We start from the raw sequence: 19,269 nt of genomic DNA, 5'->3' as shown, positions 1-19,269 counted from the left end.
ACTCTCCCATCGCAGACCATCCCTCTAATCCCCTAACTCTCCCATCGAAGACCATCCCTCTAATCCCCTAACTCTCCCATCGAAGATCATCCCTCTAATCCCCTAACTCTCCCATCGAAGACCATCCCTCTAATCCCCTAACTCTCCCATCGAAGATCATCCCTCTCATCCTCTAACTCTCCCATCGAAGACCATCCCTCTAATCCCCTAACTCTCCCATCGAAGATCATCCCTCTAATCCTCTAACTCTCCCATTGAAGACCATCCCTCTAATCCCCTAACTCTCCCATCGAAGACCATCCCTCTAATCCCCTAACTCTCCCATCGAAGATCATCCCTCTCATCCTCTAACTCTCCCATCGAAGACCATCCCTCTAATCCCCTAACTCTCCCATCGAAGATCATCCCTCTAATCCCCTAACTCTCCCATTGAAGACCATCCCTCTAATCCCCTAACTCTCCCATCGAAGACCATCCCTCTAATCCCCTAACTCTCCCATCGAAGATCATCCCTCTCATCCTCTAACTCTCCCATCGAAGACCATCCCTCTAATCCCCTAACTCTCCCATCGAAGATCATCCCTCTAATCCCCTAACTCTCCCATTGAAGACCATCCCTCTAATCCCCTAACTCTCCCATCGAAGACCATCCCTCTAATCCCCTAACTCTCCCATTGAAGACCATCCCTCTAATCCCCTAACTCTCCCATCGAAGACCATCCCTCTAATCCCCTAACTCTCCCATTGAAGACCATCCCTCTAATCCCCTAACTCTCCATCGAAGACCATCCCTCTAATCCCCTAACTCTCCCATTGAAGACCATCTCTCTAATCCCCTAACTCTCCCATCGCAGACCATCCCTCTAATCCCCTAACTCTCCATCGAAGACCATCCCTCCAATCCCCTAACACTCCCATCAAAGACCATCCCTCTCATCCTCTAACTCTCCATCGAAGACCATCCCTCTAATCCCCTAACTCTCCCATCAAAGACCATCCCTCTAATCTCCTAACTCTCCCATCGAAGACCATCCCTCTAATCCCCTAACTCTCCCATCGAAGACCATCCCTCTAATCCCCTAACTCTCCCATCGAAGACCATCCCTCTAATCCCCTAACTCTCCCATCGAAGACCATCCCTCTAATCCCCTAACTCTCCCATCGAAGACCATCCCTCTAATCCCCTAACTCTCCCATCAAAGACCATCCCTCTAATCCCCTAACTCTCCCATCGAAGACCATCCCTCTAATCCCCTAACTCTCCCATCGCAGACCATCCCTCTAATCCTCTAACTCTCCCATCGAAGACCATCCCTCTAATCCCCTAACTCTCCATCGAAGACAATCCCTCTAATCCTCTAACTCTCCCATCGCAGACCATCCCTCTAATCCCCTAACTCTCCCATCGAAGACCATTCCTCTAATCCCTTAACTCTCCCATCGAAGACCATCCCTCTCATCCTCTAAATCTCCCATCAAAGACCATCCCTCTAATCCCCTAACTCTCCATCGAAGACAATCCCTCTAATCCTCTAACTCTCCCATCGATGACCATCCCTCTAATCCCCTAACGCTCCCATCGAAGACCATCCCTCTAATCCCCTAACTCTCCCATCGAAGACAATCCCTCTAATCCTCTAACTCTCCCATCGCAGACCATCCCTCTAATCCTCTAACTCTCCCATCGAAGACCATCCCTCTAATCCCCTAACTCTCCATCGAAGACAATCCCTCTAATCCTCTAACTCTCCCATCGCAGACCATCCCTCTAATCCCCTAACTCTCCCATCGCAGACCATCCCTCTAATCCTCTAACTCTCCCATCGCAGACCATCCCTCTAATCCTCTAACTCTCCCATCGAAGACCATCCCTCTAATCCCCTAACTCTCCATCGAAGACAATCCCTCTAATCCTCTAACTCTCCCATCGCAGACCATCCCTCTAATCCCCTAACTCTCCCATCGAAGACCATCCCTCTAATCCCTTAACTCTCCCATCGAAGACCATCCCTCTAATCCCCTAACTCTCCCATCGAAGACCATCCCTCTAATTCCCTAACACTCCCATCGAAGACCATCCCTCTAATCCTCTAAATCTCCCATCGAAGACCATCCCTCTAATCCCCTAACTCTCCCGTCGAAGACAATCCCTCTAATCCTCTAACACTCCCATCGAAGACCATCCCTCTAATCCTCTAACTCTCCCATCGATGACCATCCCTCTAATCCCCTAACGCTCCCATCGAAGACCATCCCTCTAATCCTCTAACTCTCCATCGAAGACAATCCCTCTAATCCTCTAACACTCCCATCGAAGACCATCCCTCTAATCCTCTAACTCTCCCATCGATGACCATCCCTCTAATCCCCTAACGCTCCCATCGAAGACCATCCCTCTAATCCTCTAACTCTCCCATCGAAGACCATCCCTCTCATCTCCCAACTCTCCCATCGAAGACCATCCCTCTAATCCCCTAACTCCCATCGAAGACCATCCCTCTAATCCCCTAACTCTCCCATCGAAGACCATCCCTCTAATCCCCTAACTCTCCCATCGAAGACCATCCCTCTCATCCTCTAACTCTCCCATTGAAGACCATCCCTCTAATCCTCTAACTCTCCCATCGAAGACCATCCCTCTAATCCCCTAACTCTCCCATCGAAGACCATCCCTCTGTTCCCCTAACTCTCCGATCGAAGACCATCCCTCTAATCCTCTAACTCTCCCATTGAAGACTATCCTTCTAATCCCCTAACTCTCCCATTGAAGACCATCCCTCTGATCCCCTAACTCTCCCATCAAAGACCATCCCTCTAATCGCCTAACTCTCCCATCGAAGACTATCCCTCTAATCCCCCAATTCTCCATTGAAGACCGTCCTTCTAATCCCCTAACTCTCCCATTCAAGACCATCCCTCTAATCCCCTAACTCTCACATTAAGGACCATCTGTCTAATCCCCTAACTCTCCCATTGACGACCATTCCTCTAATCCCCTAACTCTCCCATCGAAGACCATTCCTCTAATCCCCTAACTCTGCGATCGGAGACCATCCCTCTCGTCCTCTAACTCTCCCATCAAAGACCATCCCTCTAATCCCCTAACTCTCCCATCGAAGACCATCCCTCTAATCCCCTAACTCTCCCATCGAAGACCATCCCTCTAATCCCCTAACTCTCCCATTGAAGACCGTCCCTCTAATCCCCTAACTCTCTCATCAAGGACCATCTCCTAATCCCCTAACTCTCCCATTGAAGACCATCCCTCTAATCCCCTAACTCTCCCATCGAAGACCGTCCCTCTAATCCCCTAACTCTCTCATCAAGGACCATCTCCTAATCCCCTAACTCTCCCATTCAAGACCATCCCTCTAATCCCCTAACTCTCACATTAAGGACCATCTGTCTAATCCCCTAACTCTCCCATCGAAGACCATCCCTCTAATCCCCTAACTCTCCCATTGACGACCATTCCTCTAATCCCCTAACTCTCCCATCGAAGACCATCCCTCTAATCCCCTAACTCTCCCACCGAAGACCATCCCTCTAATCCTCTAAATCTCCCATCGAAGACCATCCCTCTAATCCCCTAACTCTCCATCGAAGACCATCCCTCTAATCCCCAACTCTCCCATCGCAGACCATCCCTCTAATCCCCTAACTCTCCCATCGAAGACCATCCCTCTGATCCCCTAACTCTCCCATCGAAGACCAGCCCTCTAATCCTCTAACTTTCCGATCGAAGACCATCCCTCTAATCCTCTAACTCTCCCATTGAAGACTATCCTTCTAATCCCCTAACTCTCCCATTGAAGACCATCCCTCTGATCCCCTAACTCTCCCATCAAAGACCATCCCTCTAATCGCCTAACTCTCCCATCGAAGACCATCCCTCTGATCCCCTAACTCTCCCATCGAAGACTATCCCTCTAATCCCCCAATTCGCCATTGAAGACCGTCCTTCTAATCCCCTAACTCTCCCATTCAAGACCATCCCTCTAATCCCCTAACTCTCACATTAAGGACCATCTGTCTAATCCCCTAACTCTCCCATTGACGACCATTCCTCTAATCCCCTAACTCTCCCATCGAAGACCATTCCTCTAATCCCCTAACTCTCCCATCAAAGACCATCCCTCTAATCCCCTAACTCTCCCATTGAAGACCATCCCTCTAATCCCCTAACTCTCCCATCGAAGACCGTCCCTCTAATCCCCTAACTCTCTCATCAAGGACTATCTCCTAATCCCCTAACTCTTCCATCGATGACCATCCCTCTAATCCTCTAACTCTCCCATCGAAGACCATCCCTCTAATCCCCTAACTCTCCCATCAAAGACCATCCCTCTAATCCCCTAACTCTCCCATCGAAGACCATCCCTCCAATCCCCTAACTCTCCCATCGAAGACCATCCCTCCAATCCCCTAACACTCCCATTGAGGACTATCCCTCTAATCCCCTAACTCTCCCATTGAAGACCATCCCTCTAATCCCCTAACTCTCCCATCGAAGACCATCCCTCTAATCCCCCAATTCTCCATTGAAGACCATCCCTCTAATCCCCTAACTCTCCCTTCGAAGACCATCCCTCTAATCCCCTAACTCTCCCATCGAAGACCATCCCTCTAATCCCCCAATTCTCCATTGAAGACCATCCCTCTAATCCCCTAACTCTCCCATCGAAGACCATCCCTCTAATCCCCCAATTCTCCATTGAAGACCATCCTTCTAATCCCCTACTCACCCATCGAAAACCATCCCTCTAATCCCCTAACTCTCAGATCAAGGACCATCTGTCTAATCCCCTAACTCTCCCATCGAAGACCATCCCTCTAATCCCCTCACTCTCCCATCGCAGACCATCCCTGTAATCCCCTAACTCTCCCATCGAAGACCATCCCTCTAATCCCCTAACTCTCCCATCGAAGACCATCCCTCTAATCCCCTAACTCTCCCATCGCAGACCATCCCTCTAATCTCCCAACTCACCCATCGAAGACCATCCCTCTAATCCCCTAACTCTCCCATCGCAGACCATCCCTCTAATCTCCCAACTCACCCATCAAAGACCATCCCTCTGATCCCCGAATTCTCTGATCGAAGACCATCCCTCTAATCTCCTAACTCTCGCATCGAAGACCATCCCTCTAATCCCCTAACTCTCCCATCGAAGACCATCCCTCTAATCCCCTAACTCTCCGATCGAAGACCATCCCTCTAATCCCCTAACTCTCCGATCGAAGACCATCCCTCTAATCTCCTAACTCTCTGATTGAGGACCATCCCTCTAATCCTCTAACACTTGTTGGCAAGTCGGATATTTGCGTCTGTGATTGGAACGGGACCGTGCTAAGTGGTCACCGTTTACCGCCAATGGAAGTGTGAAGGTATCTTCATTTCTGCTTTTGTTCCAGACTGTCTTCCTGTACCTCACAAGATGACAAAACAGTCCATCGTCTATACCCTGATGCCCTTGGTAGGAATGATTCTGTTCTGCTTCGTTCAAGTCTACACGTTCAGGTTACGGAGAGTGATAGCGGCCTTCTGCTTCCCAAAGGTAAATGCCCCTTTCCGCGTTTACACCGCCTTCCCACCTCCTGCTCGGAGACAGCCCCTTGCCCCCCTCACACACACACACACACACACACACACACAGGACCACTGACAAACAAGAACGATCGTGCCTCCTATCCTCATTCGCAGCGGGACTCGTCCACCGAATCGCCTCTGTGCTCGCTGGAGAAAGACTCGGATAGGTTTAGCTCCTGGTCCCCATCCTATCCGTGTGTTTGTCAAGATGCCTTTTGAACGCCGTTAATGTATCTGCTTCCACAGCCTCCCCTGGCCACGCGTTCCAGACACTCACCACCCTCTGTGTAAAATACCTGCCTCGCACATCTCCTCGAAACTGTGCCCCACGGACCTTAAACCTGTGCCCCCTGGTGACTGCCCCCTCCACCCTGGGAAAGAGTGCCTGCCCATCCACTCTATCCACGCCCCTCATAATCTTGTCGACCTCGATCAGGTCGCCCCTCAACCTCCGTCTTTCTAATGAAAACAGTCCGCGTCTATTCAGCCTCTCCGCATCGCTCACAGCCTCCAGACCAGGCAACATCCTGGTGAACCTCCTCTGCACCCTCTCCAAAGCCTCCACATCCTTCTGGCAGTGTGGCGACCAGAATTGTGCGCAATATTCCAAGTGCGGCCTTACCGAGGTTCTACACAACTGCAGCCTGGCTCGCCAGTTTTTATACTCGATGCCCCGTCCAATGAAGGCAACATCCGCTGGTTCTGGACACCCTCCACCATCGGGAACATCCTTCCTGCATCGACCCTGTCCAGTCCGGTGAGAGTTTTATCGGTTTCTATGAGATCCCCCCCCCCTCATTCTTCTGAACTCCAGCGAGAACAGTCCTAACCCACTCAATCTCTCCTCGTACGTCAGTCCCGCCATCCCAGGAATCGGTCTGGTAAACCCTCGCTGCACTCCCTCCAGAGCAAGAACATCCTTCCTCAGATAAGGAGACCAAAACTGGCCACAATACTCCAGGTGTGGCCTCACTAAGGCCCTGTATAATTGCAGCAACACATCCCTGCTCCTCTACTCGAATCCTCTCGCTATGAAGGCCAACATACCATTAGCCTTCTTTACCGCCTGCTGCACCTCCATGCTGACCTTCAGCGACTGGTGCACAAGGACACCCAGGTCCCGCTGCACACTCCCCTCTCCCAATTTATAACCATTCAGATATTAGTCTGCCTTCTCGCTTTTGCGACCAAAGTGGCTAACCTCACATTTATCCAAATTATACTGCATCTGCCATTCATTGGCCCACTCGCTCAGCCTATCCAAATCACACTGAAGGACCTCTGTATCCTCCTCACAGCTCACCCTCCCACCCAACTTGGCGTCATCTGGAGATCTGACATTTTGTTCCCTCATCTAAATCATGGATCTACATTGTGGACAGCTGGGGTCTGTCATGTGAGAGTACCTTTAAGAAATGGGTGATTAAGAAATAGCTCTACTGGATGTACCTTTAAGAAATGGGTACGGGGCAGCAAGGCGGCGCAGTGGTTAGCACTGCTGCCTCGCGGCGCCGAGGTCCCGGGTTCGATCCCGGCTCTGGGTCACTGTCCGGGTGGAGTTTGCACATTCTCCCCGTGTCTGCGTGGGTTTCGCCCCCCACAACCCAAAAATGTGCAGGGTAGGTGGATTGGCCGCGCTACACTGCCCCTTAATTGGAAAACAATAATTGGATGATCTAAATTTAGAAAAAGAAAAGAAATGGGTGTTTATTAGAGAGCTGCGGCGATGTCAGAGAGTGGGCGGAGCTGGGCTGTCTGTCTGCTTTACTTTCGTTTTAGGCTGTTTGCTACAGGGTGTGTTTTAGTTTTGTTTTGAGAGCTGGATACCTGCAGGCAAAGCAAGGAGCTGCATAAGGATCCCTCTCTGCAAACTAAAGACTCTCTCCAAATCAATTGGGCGATGTCAAAGTGCTGACTGCTCTCAGTAGGGAATTCAAACCTGATCTTGGTGTTAAAAAGGGTCTTTTGTCTTCTGGATGTTGTTTGGGAATTTATTAAGGGTTATCTATAGAGTACTGTATTCTTTGGGGATTTATTGGTGTTGATAGTTGTTAAGATGTTTACTGGGGGTTTATAAAGTGGTAACTGGTTTCGTAAATAAACATTGTTTTAATTTAAAAGTACTGGGGATCTCTATTGCATCACACCTGCAGAGTGGGCCCGTGTGTTCCCCATAACCACAATCTAGTCAAAGTTGTGGGTCAGGTGAACTCCATGATGTACTTTGGGGTTCTCTAAACCCTGGCCATAACAGGCCCCAGCGCCGATCCCCGCGGTACCTCACTAATCACGGCCTGCCAATTCGGAGAAAGACTCATTTATTCCTACCCTGTGTTTCCTGTCTGCCAACCAGTTTTCTCCGCAGTTGGGGCAGGGCTTGGTTTCATTGGGACAGTGCGACAATGAGAGCTTCCTCTTGGTCCCGTCCGCTTGGGACACAGGTGCAAGGTTTCTCCTCCTGAATCCACTCGCCATCCCGACTCGGAAATATATTGGCCGTTCCTGCGCCGGGACTGAATCCTGGAACTCCCTCCCGAACAGCACGGTGGATGTACCTACGCCCCAGGGACTCTGCGTGTTCAAACTATTGCGACTCAACCAAATAAACTAAATTAATTAGATCGCCTCACAGGAATACTGCCTTCAACACAACCAAAGATCAAAGGAGATTGAAATGCGCTCACATGGGGTCATTAAAGCAATTTGGACACTGTGGTACCCACAGAGTACGGAAGGGTTCAGGAAGTTGGCTCCCCAATCTCCTTCCCAAGGGGCAATTAGCGCTGGATAATACATACTGGGCCCGGCCAGAGCGGCCCCATATCCCAGAAAAATAACTCTTATTCAAAAATTGGGACATTTCATTTGAAACTCGGCAAGTTGTTGTGACGGGGGAAGACCCTGCCTGAAAGGGGGGTGGGGGCAGATTCAATAGGAAGTTTCATAGGATTTACAGTGCAGAAGGAGGCCATTCGGCCCATCGAGTCTGCGCCGGCCCTTGGAAAGAGCACCCTACCCAAGCCCACACCTCCACCCTATCCCCATGCCTCCACCACCACATCCCTGTAACCACACTTAACCCAATCTTTTGGACACTAAGGGCAATTTATCATTGGCCAATCCTCCTAACCTGCACATCTTTGGACATTAAGGGACAATTTAGCATGGTCAATCCACCTAACCTGCACATCTTTGGACACTAAGGGACAATTTAGCACGGCCAATCCACCTAACTTGCACATCTTTGGACACTAAGGGCAATTTAGCACGGCCAATACACCTAACCTGCACATCTCTGGACACTGAGGGACAACTTAGCACGGCCAATCCACCTGACCTGCACATCTTTGGACACTAAGGGACAATTTAGGACGGCAATCCACCTAACCTGCACATCTCTGGACACTAAGGGACAATTTAGCGCGGCCAATCCACCTAACCTGCACATCTTTGGACACTAAGGGACAATTTAGCACGGCAAATCCACCTAACCCGCACATCTTTGGACTGTGGGAGGAAACCGGAGCACCCGGAGGAAACCCACGCACACACGGGGAGAACGTGCAGACTCCACACAGACAGTGACCCAAGCCGGAATTGAACCTGGGACCCTGGAGCTGTGAAGCATCTGTGCTACCGTGCTGCCTCATAGGGGGGGGGGGAAATGAGGGAAATACTGTAAGGGGCAAAATCACCAGTGCCCTTGATCACGGTCTGTGGGATCTGACACGTTCTTTCCTTTGATGTCGCAGAGAGAAAAGAAGCGCGCTCTGTTCCTCTACAATGACTATCTGCGGAAGAGGATTGCGTACGCCGAGACCCAACGCAAGAAAATTCTCCTTCAGGCTCGCGAAAAACAGCTGTGGGTAAGAGGCAGATGGTCTTGTCCAGTTCAACCCTCCCCATTGACAGACATTCCCCTACCTGATGGAGCGATCCGCCTTAATCCCGGATAACTTCTATATATAAACAACCCCGAACTCCTCGATTAGATTCCAGTCTGTAACCCACACCCGGGTATCTGTTATTCTATATATAAACCACCCCGAACCCCTCGATTAGATTCCAGTCAGTAACTCACTCCCGGGTATCTGTTATTCTGTATATAAACCACCCTGAACCCCACGATTAGATTCCAGTCTGTAACTCACTCCCGGGTATCTGTTATTCTATATATAAACCATACCGAACCCCTCGATTAGATTCCAGTCTGTAACTCACTCCCGCGTATCTGTTATTCTATATATAAACCACCCCAAACCCCTCGATTAGATTCCAGTCTGTAACTCACTCCCGAGTATCTGTTATTCTATATAAACCACCCTGAACCCCTCCATTAGATTCCAGTCTGTAACTCACTCCCGGGTATCTGTTATTCTATATATAAACCACCCCGAACTCCTCGATTAGATTCCAGTCTGTAACTCACTCCCGCGTATCTGTTATTCTATATATAAACCACCCCAAACCCCTCGATTAGATTCCAGTCTGTAACTCACTCGCGTGTATCTGTTATTCTATATATAAACCACCCCGAACTCCTCGATTAGATTCCAGTCTGTAACTCACTCCCGGGTATCTGTTATTCTGTATATAAACCACCCCGAACCCCTCGATTAGATTCCAGTCTGTAACTCACTCCCGGGTATCTGTTATTCTATATATAAACCACCCCGAACCCCTCGATTAGATTCCAGTCTGTAACTCACTCCCGGGTATCTGTTATTCTATATATAAACCACCCTGAACCCCTCCATTAGATTCCAGTCTGTAACTCACTCCCGAGTATCTGTTATTCTATATATAAACCACCCCAAACCCCTCGATTAGATTCCAGTCTGTAACTCACTCCCGGGTATCTGTTATTCTATATATAAACCACCCCGAACCCCTCGATTAGATTCCAGTCTGTAACTCACTCCCGCGTATCTGTTATTCTATATATAAACCACCCCAAACCCCTCGATTAGATTCCAGTCTGTAACTCACTCGCGGGTATCTGTTATTCTATATATAAACCACCCCGAACTCCTCGATTAGATTCCAGTCTGTAACTCACTCCCGGGTATCTGTTATTCTATATATAAACCACCCCAAACCCCTCGATTAGATTCCAGTCTGTAACTCACTCCCGGGTATCTGTTATTCTATATATAAACCACCCCGAACCCCTCGATTAGATTCCAGTCTGTAACTCACTCCCGGGTATCTGTTATTCTATATATAAACCACCCTGAACCCCTCGATTAGATTCCAGTCTGTAACTCACTCCCGGGTATCTGTTATTCTATATATAAACCACCCCGAACCCCTCGATTAGATTCCAGTCTGTAACTCACTCCCGGGTATCTGTTATTCTATATATAAACCACCCCAAACCCCTCGATTAGGTTCCAGTCTGTAACTCACTCCCAGGTATCTGTTATTCTCTATATAAACCACCCCGAACCCCTCGATTAGATTCCAGTCTGTAACTCACTCCCGGGTATCTGTTATTCTATATATAAACCACCCCGAATCCCTCGATTAGATTCCAGTCTGTAACTCACTCCCGGGTATCTGTTATTCTATATATAAACCACCCCGAACCCCTCGATTAGGTTCCAGTCTGTAAGGCTCTCCCGGGTATCTGTTATTCTATATATAAACCACCCTGAACCCCTCGATTAGATTCCAGTCTGTAACTCACTCCCGGGTATCTGTTATTCTATATATAAACCACCCGAACCCCTCGATTAGATTCCAGTCTGTAACTCACTCCCGGGTATCTGTTATTCTATATGTAAACCACCCCGAACCCTTCGGTTAGATTCCAGTCTGTAACTCACTCCCGGGTATCTGTTATTCTCTATATAAACCACCCCGAACCTCTCAATTAGATTCCAGTCTGTAACTCACTCCCGGGTATCTGTTATTCTATATATAAACCACCCGAACCCCTCGATTAGATTCCAGTCTGTAACTCACTCCCGGGTATCTGTTATTCTATATATTAACCACCCTGAACCCCTCGATTAGATTCCAGTCTGTAACTCACTCCCGGGTATCTGTTATTCTATATATAAACCACCCGAACCCCTCGATTAGATTCCAGTCTGTAACTCACCCCCGGGTATCTGTTATTCTATATATAAACCACACCGAACCCCTCGTTTAGATTCCAGTCTGTAACTCACTCCCGGGTATCTGTTATTCTATATATAAACCACCCCGAACCCCTCGATTAGATTTCAGTCTGTAACTCACTCCCGGGTATCTGTTATTCTATATATAAACCACGCCGAACCCCTCGATTATATTACAGTCTGTAACTCACTCTCGGGTATCTGTTATTCTATATAAAACCACCCCGAACCCCTCGATTAGATTCCAGTCTATAACTCACTCCCAGGTATGTGTTATTCTATATATAAACCACACCGAACCCCTCGTTTAGATTCCAGTCTGTAACTCACTCCCGGGTATCTGTTATTCTATATATAAACCACCCCGAACCCCTCGATTAGATTTCAGTCTGTAACTCACTCCCGGGTATCTATTATTCTATATATAAACCACCCTGAACCCCTCGATTAGGTTCCAGTCTGTAAGGCTCTCCCGGGTATCTGTTATTCTATATATAAACCACCCCGAACCCCTCGATTAGATTTCAGTCTGTAACTCACTCCCGGGTATCTGTCATTCTATATATAAACCACGCCGAACCCCTCGATTAGATTCCAGTCTGGAACTCACTCCCGGGTATCTGTTATTCTATATATAAACCACCCTGAACCCCTCGATTAGAATCCAGTCTGTAACTCACTCCCGGGAATCTGTTATTCTATATATAAACCACCCCGAACCCCTCGATTAGATTCCAGTCTGTAACTCACTCCCAGGTATCTGTTATTCTGTATATAAACCACCCCGAACCCCTCGATTAGATTCCAGTCTGTAACTCACTCCCGGGTATCTGTTATTCTATATATAAACCACCCCGAACCCCTCGATTAGATTCCAGTCTGTAACTCACTCCCAGGTATCTGTTATTCTATATATAAACCACCCCGAACCCCTCGATTAGATTCCAGTCTGTAACTCACTCCCAGGTATCTGTTATTCTGTATATAAACCACCCCGAACCCCTCGATTAGATTCCAGTCAGTAACTCACTCCCGGGTATCTGTTGTACTATATATAAACCCCCCTGAACCCCTCGATTAGATTCCAGTCTGTAACTCACTCCCGGGTATCTGTTATTCGATATATAAACCACCCTGAACCCCTCGATTAGATTCCAGTCTGTAACTCACTCCCGGGTATCTGTTATTCTATATATAAACCACCCCGAACCCCTCGATTAGATTCCAGTCTGTAACTCACTCCCGGGTATCTGTTATTCTATATATAAACCACCCCGAATCCCTCGATTAGATTCCAGTCTGTAACTCACTCCCGGGTATCTGTTATTCTATGTATAAACCACCCCGAACTCCTCGATTAGATTCCAGTCTGTAACTCACTCCCGGGTATCTGTTATTCTGTATATAAACCACCCCAAACCCCTCGATTAGATTCCAGTCTGTAACTCACTCCCGGGTATCTGTTATTCTATATATAAACCACCCCAAACCCCTCGATTAGATTCCAGTCTGTAACTCACTCTCGGGTATCTGTTATTCTATATATAAACCACCCCGAAACCCTCGATTAGATTCCAGTCTGTAACTCACTCGCGGATATCTGTTATTCTATATATAAACCACCCCGTACCCCTCGATTAGATTCCAGTCTGTAACTCACTCCCGGGTATCTGTTATTCTATATATAAACCACCCCGAACCCCTCGATTAGATTCCAGTCTGTAACTCACTCCCGGGTATCTGTTATTCTGTATATAAACCACCCTGAACCCCTCGATTAGATTCCAGTCTGTAACTCACTCCCGGGTATCTGTTATTCTATATATAAACCACCCCGAATCCCTCGATTAGATTCCAGTCTGTAACTCACTCCCGGGTATCTGTTATTCTATGTATAAACCACCCCGAACTCCTCGATTAGATTCCAGTCTGTAACTCACTCCCGGGTATCTGTTATTCTGTATATAAACCACCCCAAACCCCTCGATTAGATTCCAGTCTGTAACTCACTCCCGGGTATCTGTTATTCTATATATAAACCACCCCAAACCCCTCGATTAGATTCCAGTCTGTAACTCACTCTCGGGTATCTGTTATTCTATATATAAACCACCCCGAAACCCTCGATTAGATTCCAGTCTGTAACTCACTCGCGGATATCTGTTATTCTATATATAAACCACCCCGTACCCCTCGATTAGATTCCAGTCTGTAACTCACTCCCCGGTATCTGTTATTCTATATATAAACCATCCTGAACCCCTCGATTAGATTCCAGTCTGTAACTCACTCCCCGGGTATCTGTTATTCTATATATAAACCACGCCGAACCCCTCGATTAGATTCCAGTCTGTAACTCACTCCTGGGTATCTGTTATTCTATATATAAACCACCCCGAACCCCTCGATTAGATTCCAGTCTGTAACTCACTCCCGGGTATCTGTTATTCTGTATATAAACCACCCTGAACCCCTCGATTAGATTCCAGTCTGTAACTCACTCCCGCGTATCTGTTATTCTATATATAAACCACCCCGAACCCCTCGATTAGATTCCAGTCTGTAACTCACTCCCGGGTATCTGTTATTCTATATATAAACCACCCCGAACCCCTCGATTAGATTCCAGTCTGTAACTTACTTCCGGGTATCTGCTATTCTATATATAAACCACCCTGAACCCCTCGATTAGATTCCAGTCTGTAACTCACTCCCGGGTATCTGTTATTCTATATATAAACCACCCCGAACCCCTCGATTAGATTCCAGTCTGTAACTCACTCCCGGGTATCTGTTATTCTATATATAAACCACCCCGAACCCCTCGATTAGATTCCAGTCTGTAACTCACTCCCGGGTATCTGTTATTCTATATATAAACCACCCCGAACCCCTCGATTAGATTCCAGTCTGTAACTTACTTCCGGGTATCTGCTATTCTATATATAAACCACCCTGAACCCCTCGATTAGATTCCAGTCTGTAACTCACTCCCGGGTATCTGTTATTCTATATATAAACCACCCCGAACCCCTCGATTAGATTCCAGTCTGTAACTCACTCCCGGGTATCTGTTATTCTGTATATAAACCACCCTGAACCCCTCGATTAGATTCCAGTCTGTAACTCACTCCCGGGTATCTGTTATTCTATATATAAACCACCCTGAACCCCTCGATTAGATTCCAGTCTGTAACTCACTCCCGGGTATCTGTTATTCTATATATAAACCACCCCGAACCCCTCGATTAGATTCCAGTCTGTAACTCACTCCCGGGTATCTGTTATTCTATATATAAACCACCCCGAACCCCTCGATTAGATTCCAGTCTGTAACTCACTCCCGGGTATCTGTTATTCTATATATAAGCCACCCTGAACCCCTCGATTAGATTCCAGTCTGTAACTCACTCCCGGGTATCTGTTATTCTATATATAAACCACCCTGAACCCCTCGATTAGATTCCAGTCTGTAACTCACTCCCGGGTATCTGTTATTCTATATATAAACCACCCTGAACCCCTCGATTAGATTCCAGTCTGTAACTCACTCCCGGGTATCTGTTATTCTATATATAAACCACCCTGAACCCCTCGATTAGATTCCAGTCTGTATCTCACTCCCGGGTATCTGTTATTCTATATATAAACCACCCCGAACACCTCGATTAGATTCCAGTCTGTAACTCACTCCCGGGTATCTGTTATTCTATATATAAACCACCCGAACCCCTCGATTAGATTCCAGTCTGTAACTCACTCCCGGGTATCTGTTATTCTATATATAAACCACCCTGAACCCCTCGATTAGATTCCAGTCTGTAACTCACTCCCGGGTATCTGTTATTCTATATATAAACCACCCTGAACCCCTCGATTAGATTCCAGTCTGTAACTCACTCCCGGGTATCTGTTATTCTATATATAAACCACCCTGAACCCCTCGATTAGATTCCAGTCTGTATCTCACTCCCGGGTATCTGTTATTCTATATATAAACCACCCCGAACACCTCGATTAGATTCCAGTCTGTAACTCACTCCCGGGTATCTGTTATTCTATATATAAACCACCCGAACCCCTCGATTAGATTCCAGTCTGTAACTCACTCCCGGGTATCTGTTATTCTATATATAAACCACCCCGAACCCCTCGATTAGATTCCAGTCTGTAACTCACTCCCGGGTATCTGTTATTCTATATATAAACCACCCTGAACCCCTCGATTAGATTCCAGTCTGTAACTCACTCCCGGGTATCTGTTATTCTGTATATAAACCACCCCGAACCCCTCGATTAGATTCCAGTCTGTAACTCACTCCCGGGTATCTGTTATTCTATATATAAACCACCCCGAACCCCTCGATTAGATTCCAGTCTGTAACTCACTCCCGGGTATCTGTTATTCTATATATAAACCCCCCAGAACCCCTCGATTAGATTCCAGTCTGTAACTCACTCCCGGGTGTGTTATATTCTCTTCCGTAACCCCTGTGATTTGGCTCCCGTGTGGCGATCATGTGTTTTATTTTTTGAGCGTAACCTTTTCCCATTCCAACCGTTTATTTATTGAGAGTATCTTTGGTAACTGTTCACTTCCTCGGGGAAGGGTTGTGTTTTGCCAGCGCGATTGTGTTCGTGTGTGAGAGATGGAATGCTCACTGAAGCGATCTTGTCAGACGTAGATTGCGAAGGTTATTTAAGCGGCGTCAGTTAAAGTGCGGCAGTCATTGAATCCCTGCAGTTCAGAAGGAGGCCTTTCGGCCTTTAAAGCCTGCACCGACCCAGTGGACGAGCACCCTGATCTAGGTCCACGGCCGCACCCTATCCCAGTAATCGCGTATCCCCACCCGAACTGCACATCTCTGGACTGTGAGAGGACGCCGGAACTGTGGCCGGCAGCAGGGTAGCATGAGTGGTTAGCACTGTGGCTTCACAGCGCCAGGGTCCCAGGTTCGATTCCCCGCTGGGTCACGGCCTGTGCGGAGTCTGCACATTCTCCCCCATGTGTGCGTGGGTTTCCTCCGGGTGCTCCGGTTTCCTCCCACAGTCCAAAGACGTGCGGGTTAGGTGGTTTGGCCGTGCTAAATTGTCCCTTAGTGTCCAAAGATGTGCAGGTTAGGTGGATTGGCCGTGCTAAATTGTCCCTTAGTGTCCAAAGATGTGCAGGTTAGGTGGATTGGCCGTGCTAAATTGTCCCTTAGTGTCCAAAGATGTGCGGGTTAGGTGGATTGGCCGTGCTAAATTGTCCCTTAGTGTCCAAAGATGTGCAGGTTAGGTGGATTGGCCGTGCTAAATTGTCCCTTAGTGTCCAAAGATGTGTGGGTTAGGTGGATTGGCCGTGCTAAATTGTCCCTTAGTGTCCAAAGATGTGCGGGTTAGGTGGTTTGGCCGTGCTAAATTGTCCCTTAGTGTCCAAAGATGTGCAGGTTAGGTGGATTGGCCATGCTAAATTGTCCCCTAGTGTCCAAAGATGTGCAGGTTAGGTGGATTGGCCATGCTAAATTGTCCCTTAGTGTCCAAAGATGTGCAGGTTAGGTGGATTGGCCAGGATAAATTGCCCCTTAGTGTCCAAAGATGTACAGGTTAGGTGGATTGGCCGCGCTAAATTGCCCCTGAGTAACCAAAGATGTACAGGTTAGGTGGATTGGCCGCGCCAAATTGCCCCTGAGTAACCAAAGATGTGCAGGTTAGGTGGATTGGCTGTGCTAAATTACCCCTTTGTGTCTAAAGATGTGCAGGTTAGGTGGATTGGCCGTGCTAAATTGTCCCTTAGTGTCCAAAGATGTGCAGGTTAGGTGGATTGGCCGTGCTAAATTGTCCCTTAGTGTCCAAAGATGTGCAGGTTAGGTGGATTGGCCGTGCTAAATTGTCCCTTAGTGTCCAAAGATGTGCAGGTTAGGTGGATTGGCCGTGCTAAATTGTCCCTTAGTGTCCAAAGATGTGCAGGTTAGGTGGATTGGCCAGGATAAATTGTCCCTTAGTGTCCAAAGATGTGCAGGTTAGGTGGATTGGCCGTGCTAAATTGTCCCTTAGTGTCCAAAGATGTGCAGGTTAGGTGGATTGGCCGTGCTAAATTGTCCCTTAGTGTCCAAAGATGTGCAGGTTAGGTGGATTGGCCAGGATAAATTGCCCTTAGTGACCAAAAAAGGTTTGGAGGGGTTACTGGGATCGGGTGGAAGTGAGGGCTGAAGTGGGTCGCCGCAGACTCGATGGGCCGAATGGCCTCCTTCTGCACTGTATGTTCTGTGTATCTATGTAACTACCGGAGGAAACGCGCGCAGACACGGGACACGTACACTTCCCACTGTCACCCAAGGCCGGAATCGAACCTGAGTCCCTGGCGCTGCGAGGCAGCGGTGCTAACCACTGTGTCACCCTGCCCGCCCCTTGAGGCTGTTTAGGAATGCGGGTTTTGAAGCTGATGTACCATCAGTTACCACGAGAGGAGAATGGTGGAACAATCGAGGCTTTATTGAACGAGATGTTGTGCCTCCTGTCGCTGGAATCAGAATGGCTGCAGCACGGCGAGCACACACTCTTATACCCCGCCTGCTGGGCGGAGCCAGCTGGCAGGGATTTACCATCGTACCTGCAATATACGGGCAGTGCCGTAATACATATAATAGACCAGTAGTGGTGTGGGGTCGGACCAAGGGGATTTGGAGGGTGTCGGTTGGAGGTTGGGTCTCAGGAAGTGGGAGTGGTCGGGGAGGGGTCGACCGTGTGGGCTGGAGCGGCCTCACTTGGCACGAATTGACCGGGGGGGGGGGGGGGCAACGATCTTATTGAAAGGGGTGGCCTTCCTCCCGCTCCGAAGCCGGCTGCCGTAGGGGAGACGCGTCGGGTGATGTCGCTTTTTTTCCGTCGGGACGCTCTGACCTCTGAATTCTCTTTGACCCTTGCAGCAGCTGCGGGGGGTGGCAGGCGCGCTCCACCGCCGGCTCCCCTGCCTCCGGAGGTTCCTACGCAAGCGCTGCGTGGTCTGCAGCGAGGGGCCCACGCCCACCTCGTACTACTGCCCCAACGTGGGCTGCGGGGCCATGTACTGCCGCGTCTGCTGGAAGGACATGAAGCGGTTCTGCTTCGCCTGCATGCCCTTCGAGGACTTCGTATCGGGCGGGAGTGACACCGAGAACGACCCTATCTACGCCGAGTGAGGCACCTCCTGCGCAAGCTCACCTCCCGTTCTAATCCCCCCCGCCCACACCCGCCCCCGAATCCCAAGGACTCAAATCCACGGGATAAAAGACTCCCTCCGTCCTCCCTATCTCTGTAACCTCCTCCACTCCTACACCCCCTCCCTATCTCTGTAACCTCCTCCAGCCCCGACACCCCCTCCCTATCTCTGTAACCTCCTCCAGTTCCTACACCCCCTCCCTATCTCTGTAACCTCCTCCAGCCCCTACACCCCCTCCATATCTCTGTAACCTCCTCCAGCCTCTACACCCCCTCCCTATCTCTGTAACCTCCTCCTGCCCCTACACCCCCCTCCCTATCTCTGTAACCTCCTCCAACCCCTACACCCCCTCCCTATCTCTGTAACCTCCTCCA

The 19,269-nt window shown here is 48.7% G+C and overlaps 1 protein-coding gene across 1 annotated transcript in view; it reads left to right on the top strand.

Moving 5' to 3' along the window:
• dcst1 (DC-STAMP domain containing 1) overlaps window positions 1-18,974 on the top strand; it is a 97,543-nt gene extending 78,569 nt beyond the window's left edge. Inside the window, exons 10-12 of the mRNA XM_072490484.1 lie at window positions 5,416-5,558; window positions 9,343-9,456; window positions 18,624-18,974. Coding sequence (XP_072346585.1) covers window positions 5,416-5,558; window positions 9,343-9,456; window positions 18,624-18,875 — 509 coding nt within the window. The 3' untranslated portion in view covers window positions 18,876-18,974. The remainder of the gene's footprint in view (window positions 1-5,415; window positions 5,559-9,342; window positions 9,457-18,623) is intronic.
• Window positions 18,975-19,269: the final 295 nt, after the last annotated feature.

The sequence above is a fragment of the Scyliorhinus torazame genome, chromosome 26 (genome assembly GCF_047496885.1).
Source record: "Scyliorhinus torazame isolate Kashiwa2021f chromosome 26, sScyTor2.1, whole genome shotgun sequence".
Taxonomy (NCBI): domain Eukaryota; kingdom Metazoa; phylum Chordata; class Chondrichthyes; order Carcharhiniformes; family Scyliorhinidae; genus Scyliorhinus; species Scyliorhinus torazame.
Note: the sequence above shows the minus strand (reverse complement) of the source record. Positions and strands in the feature narration are given on the sequence as shown.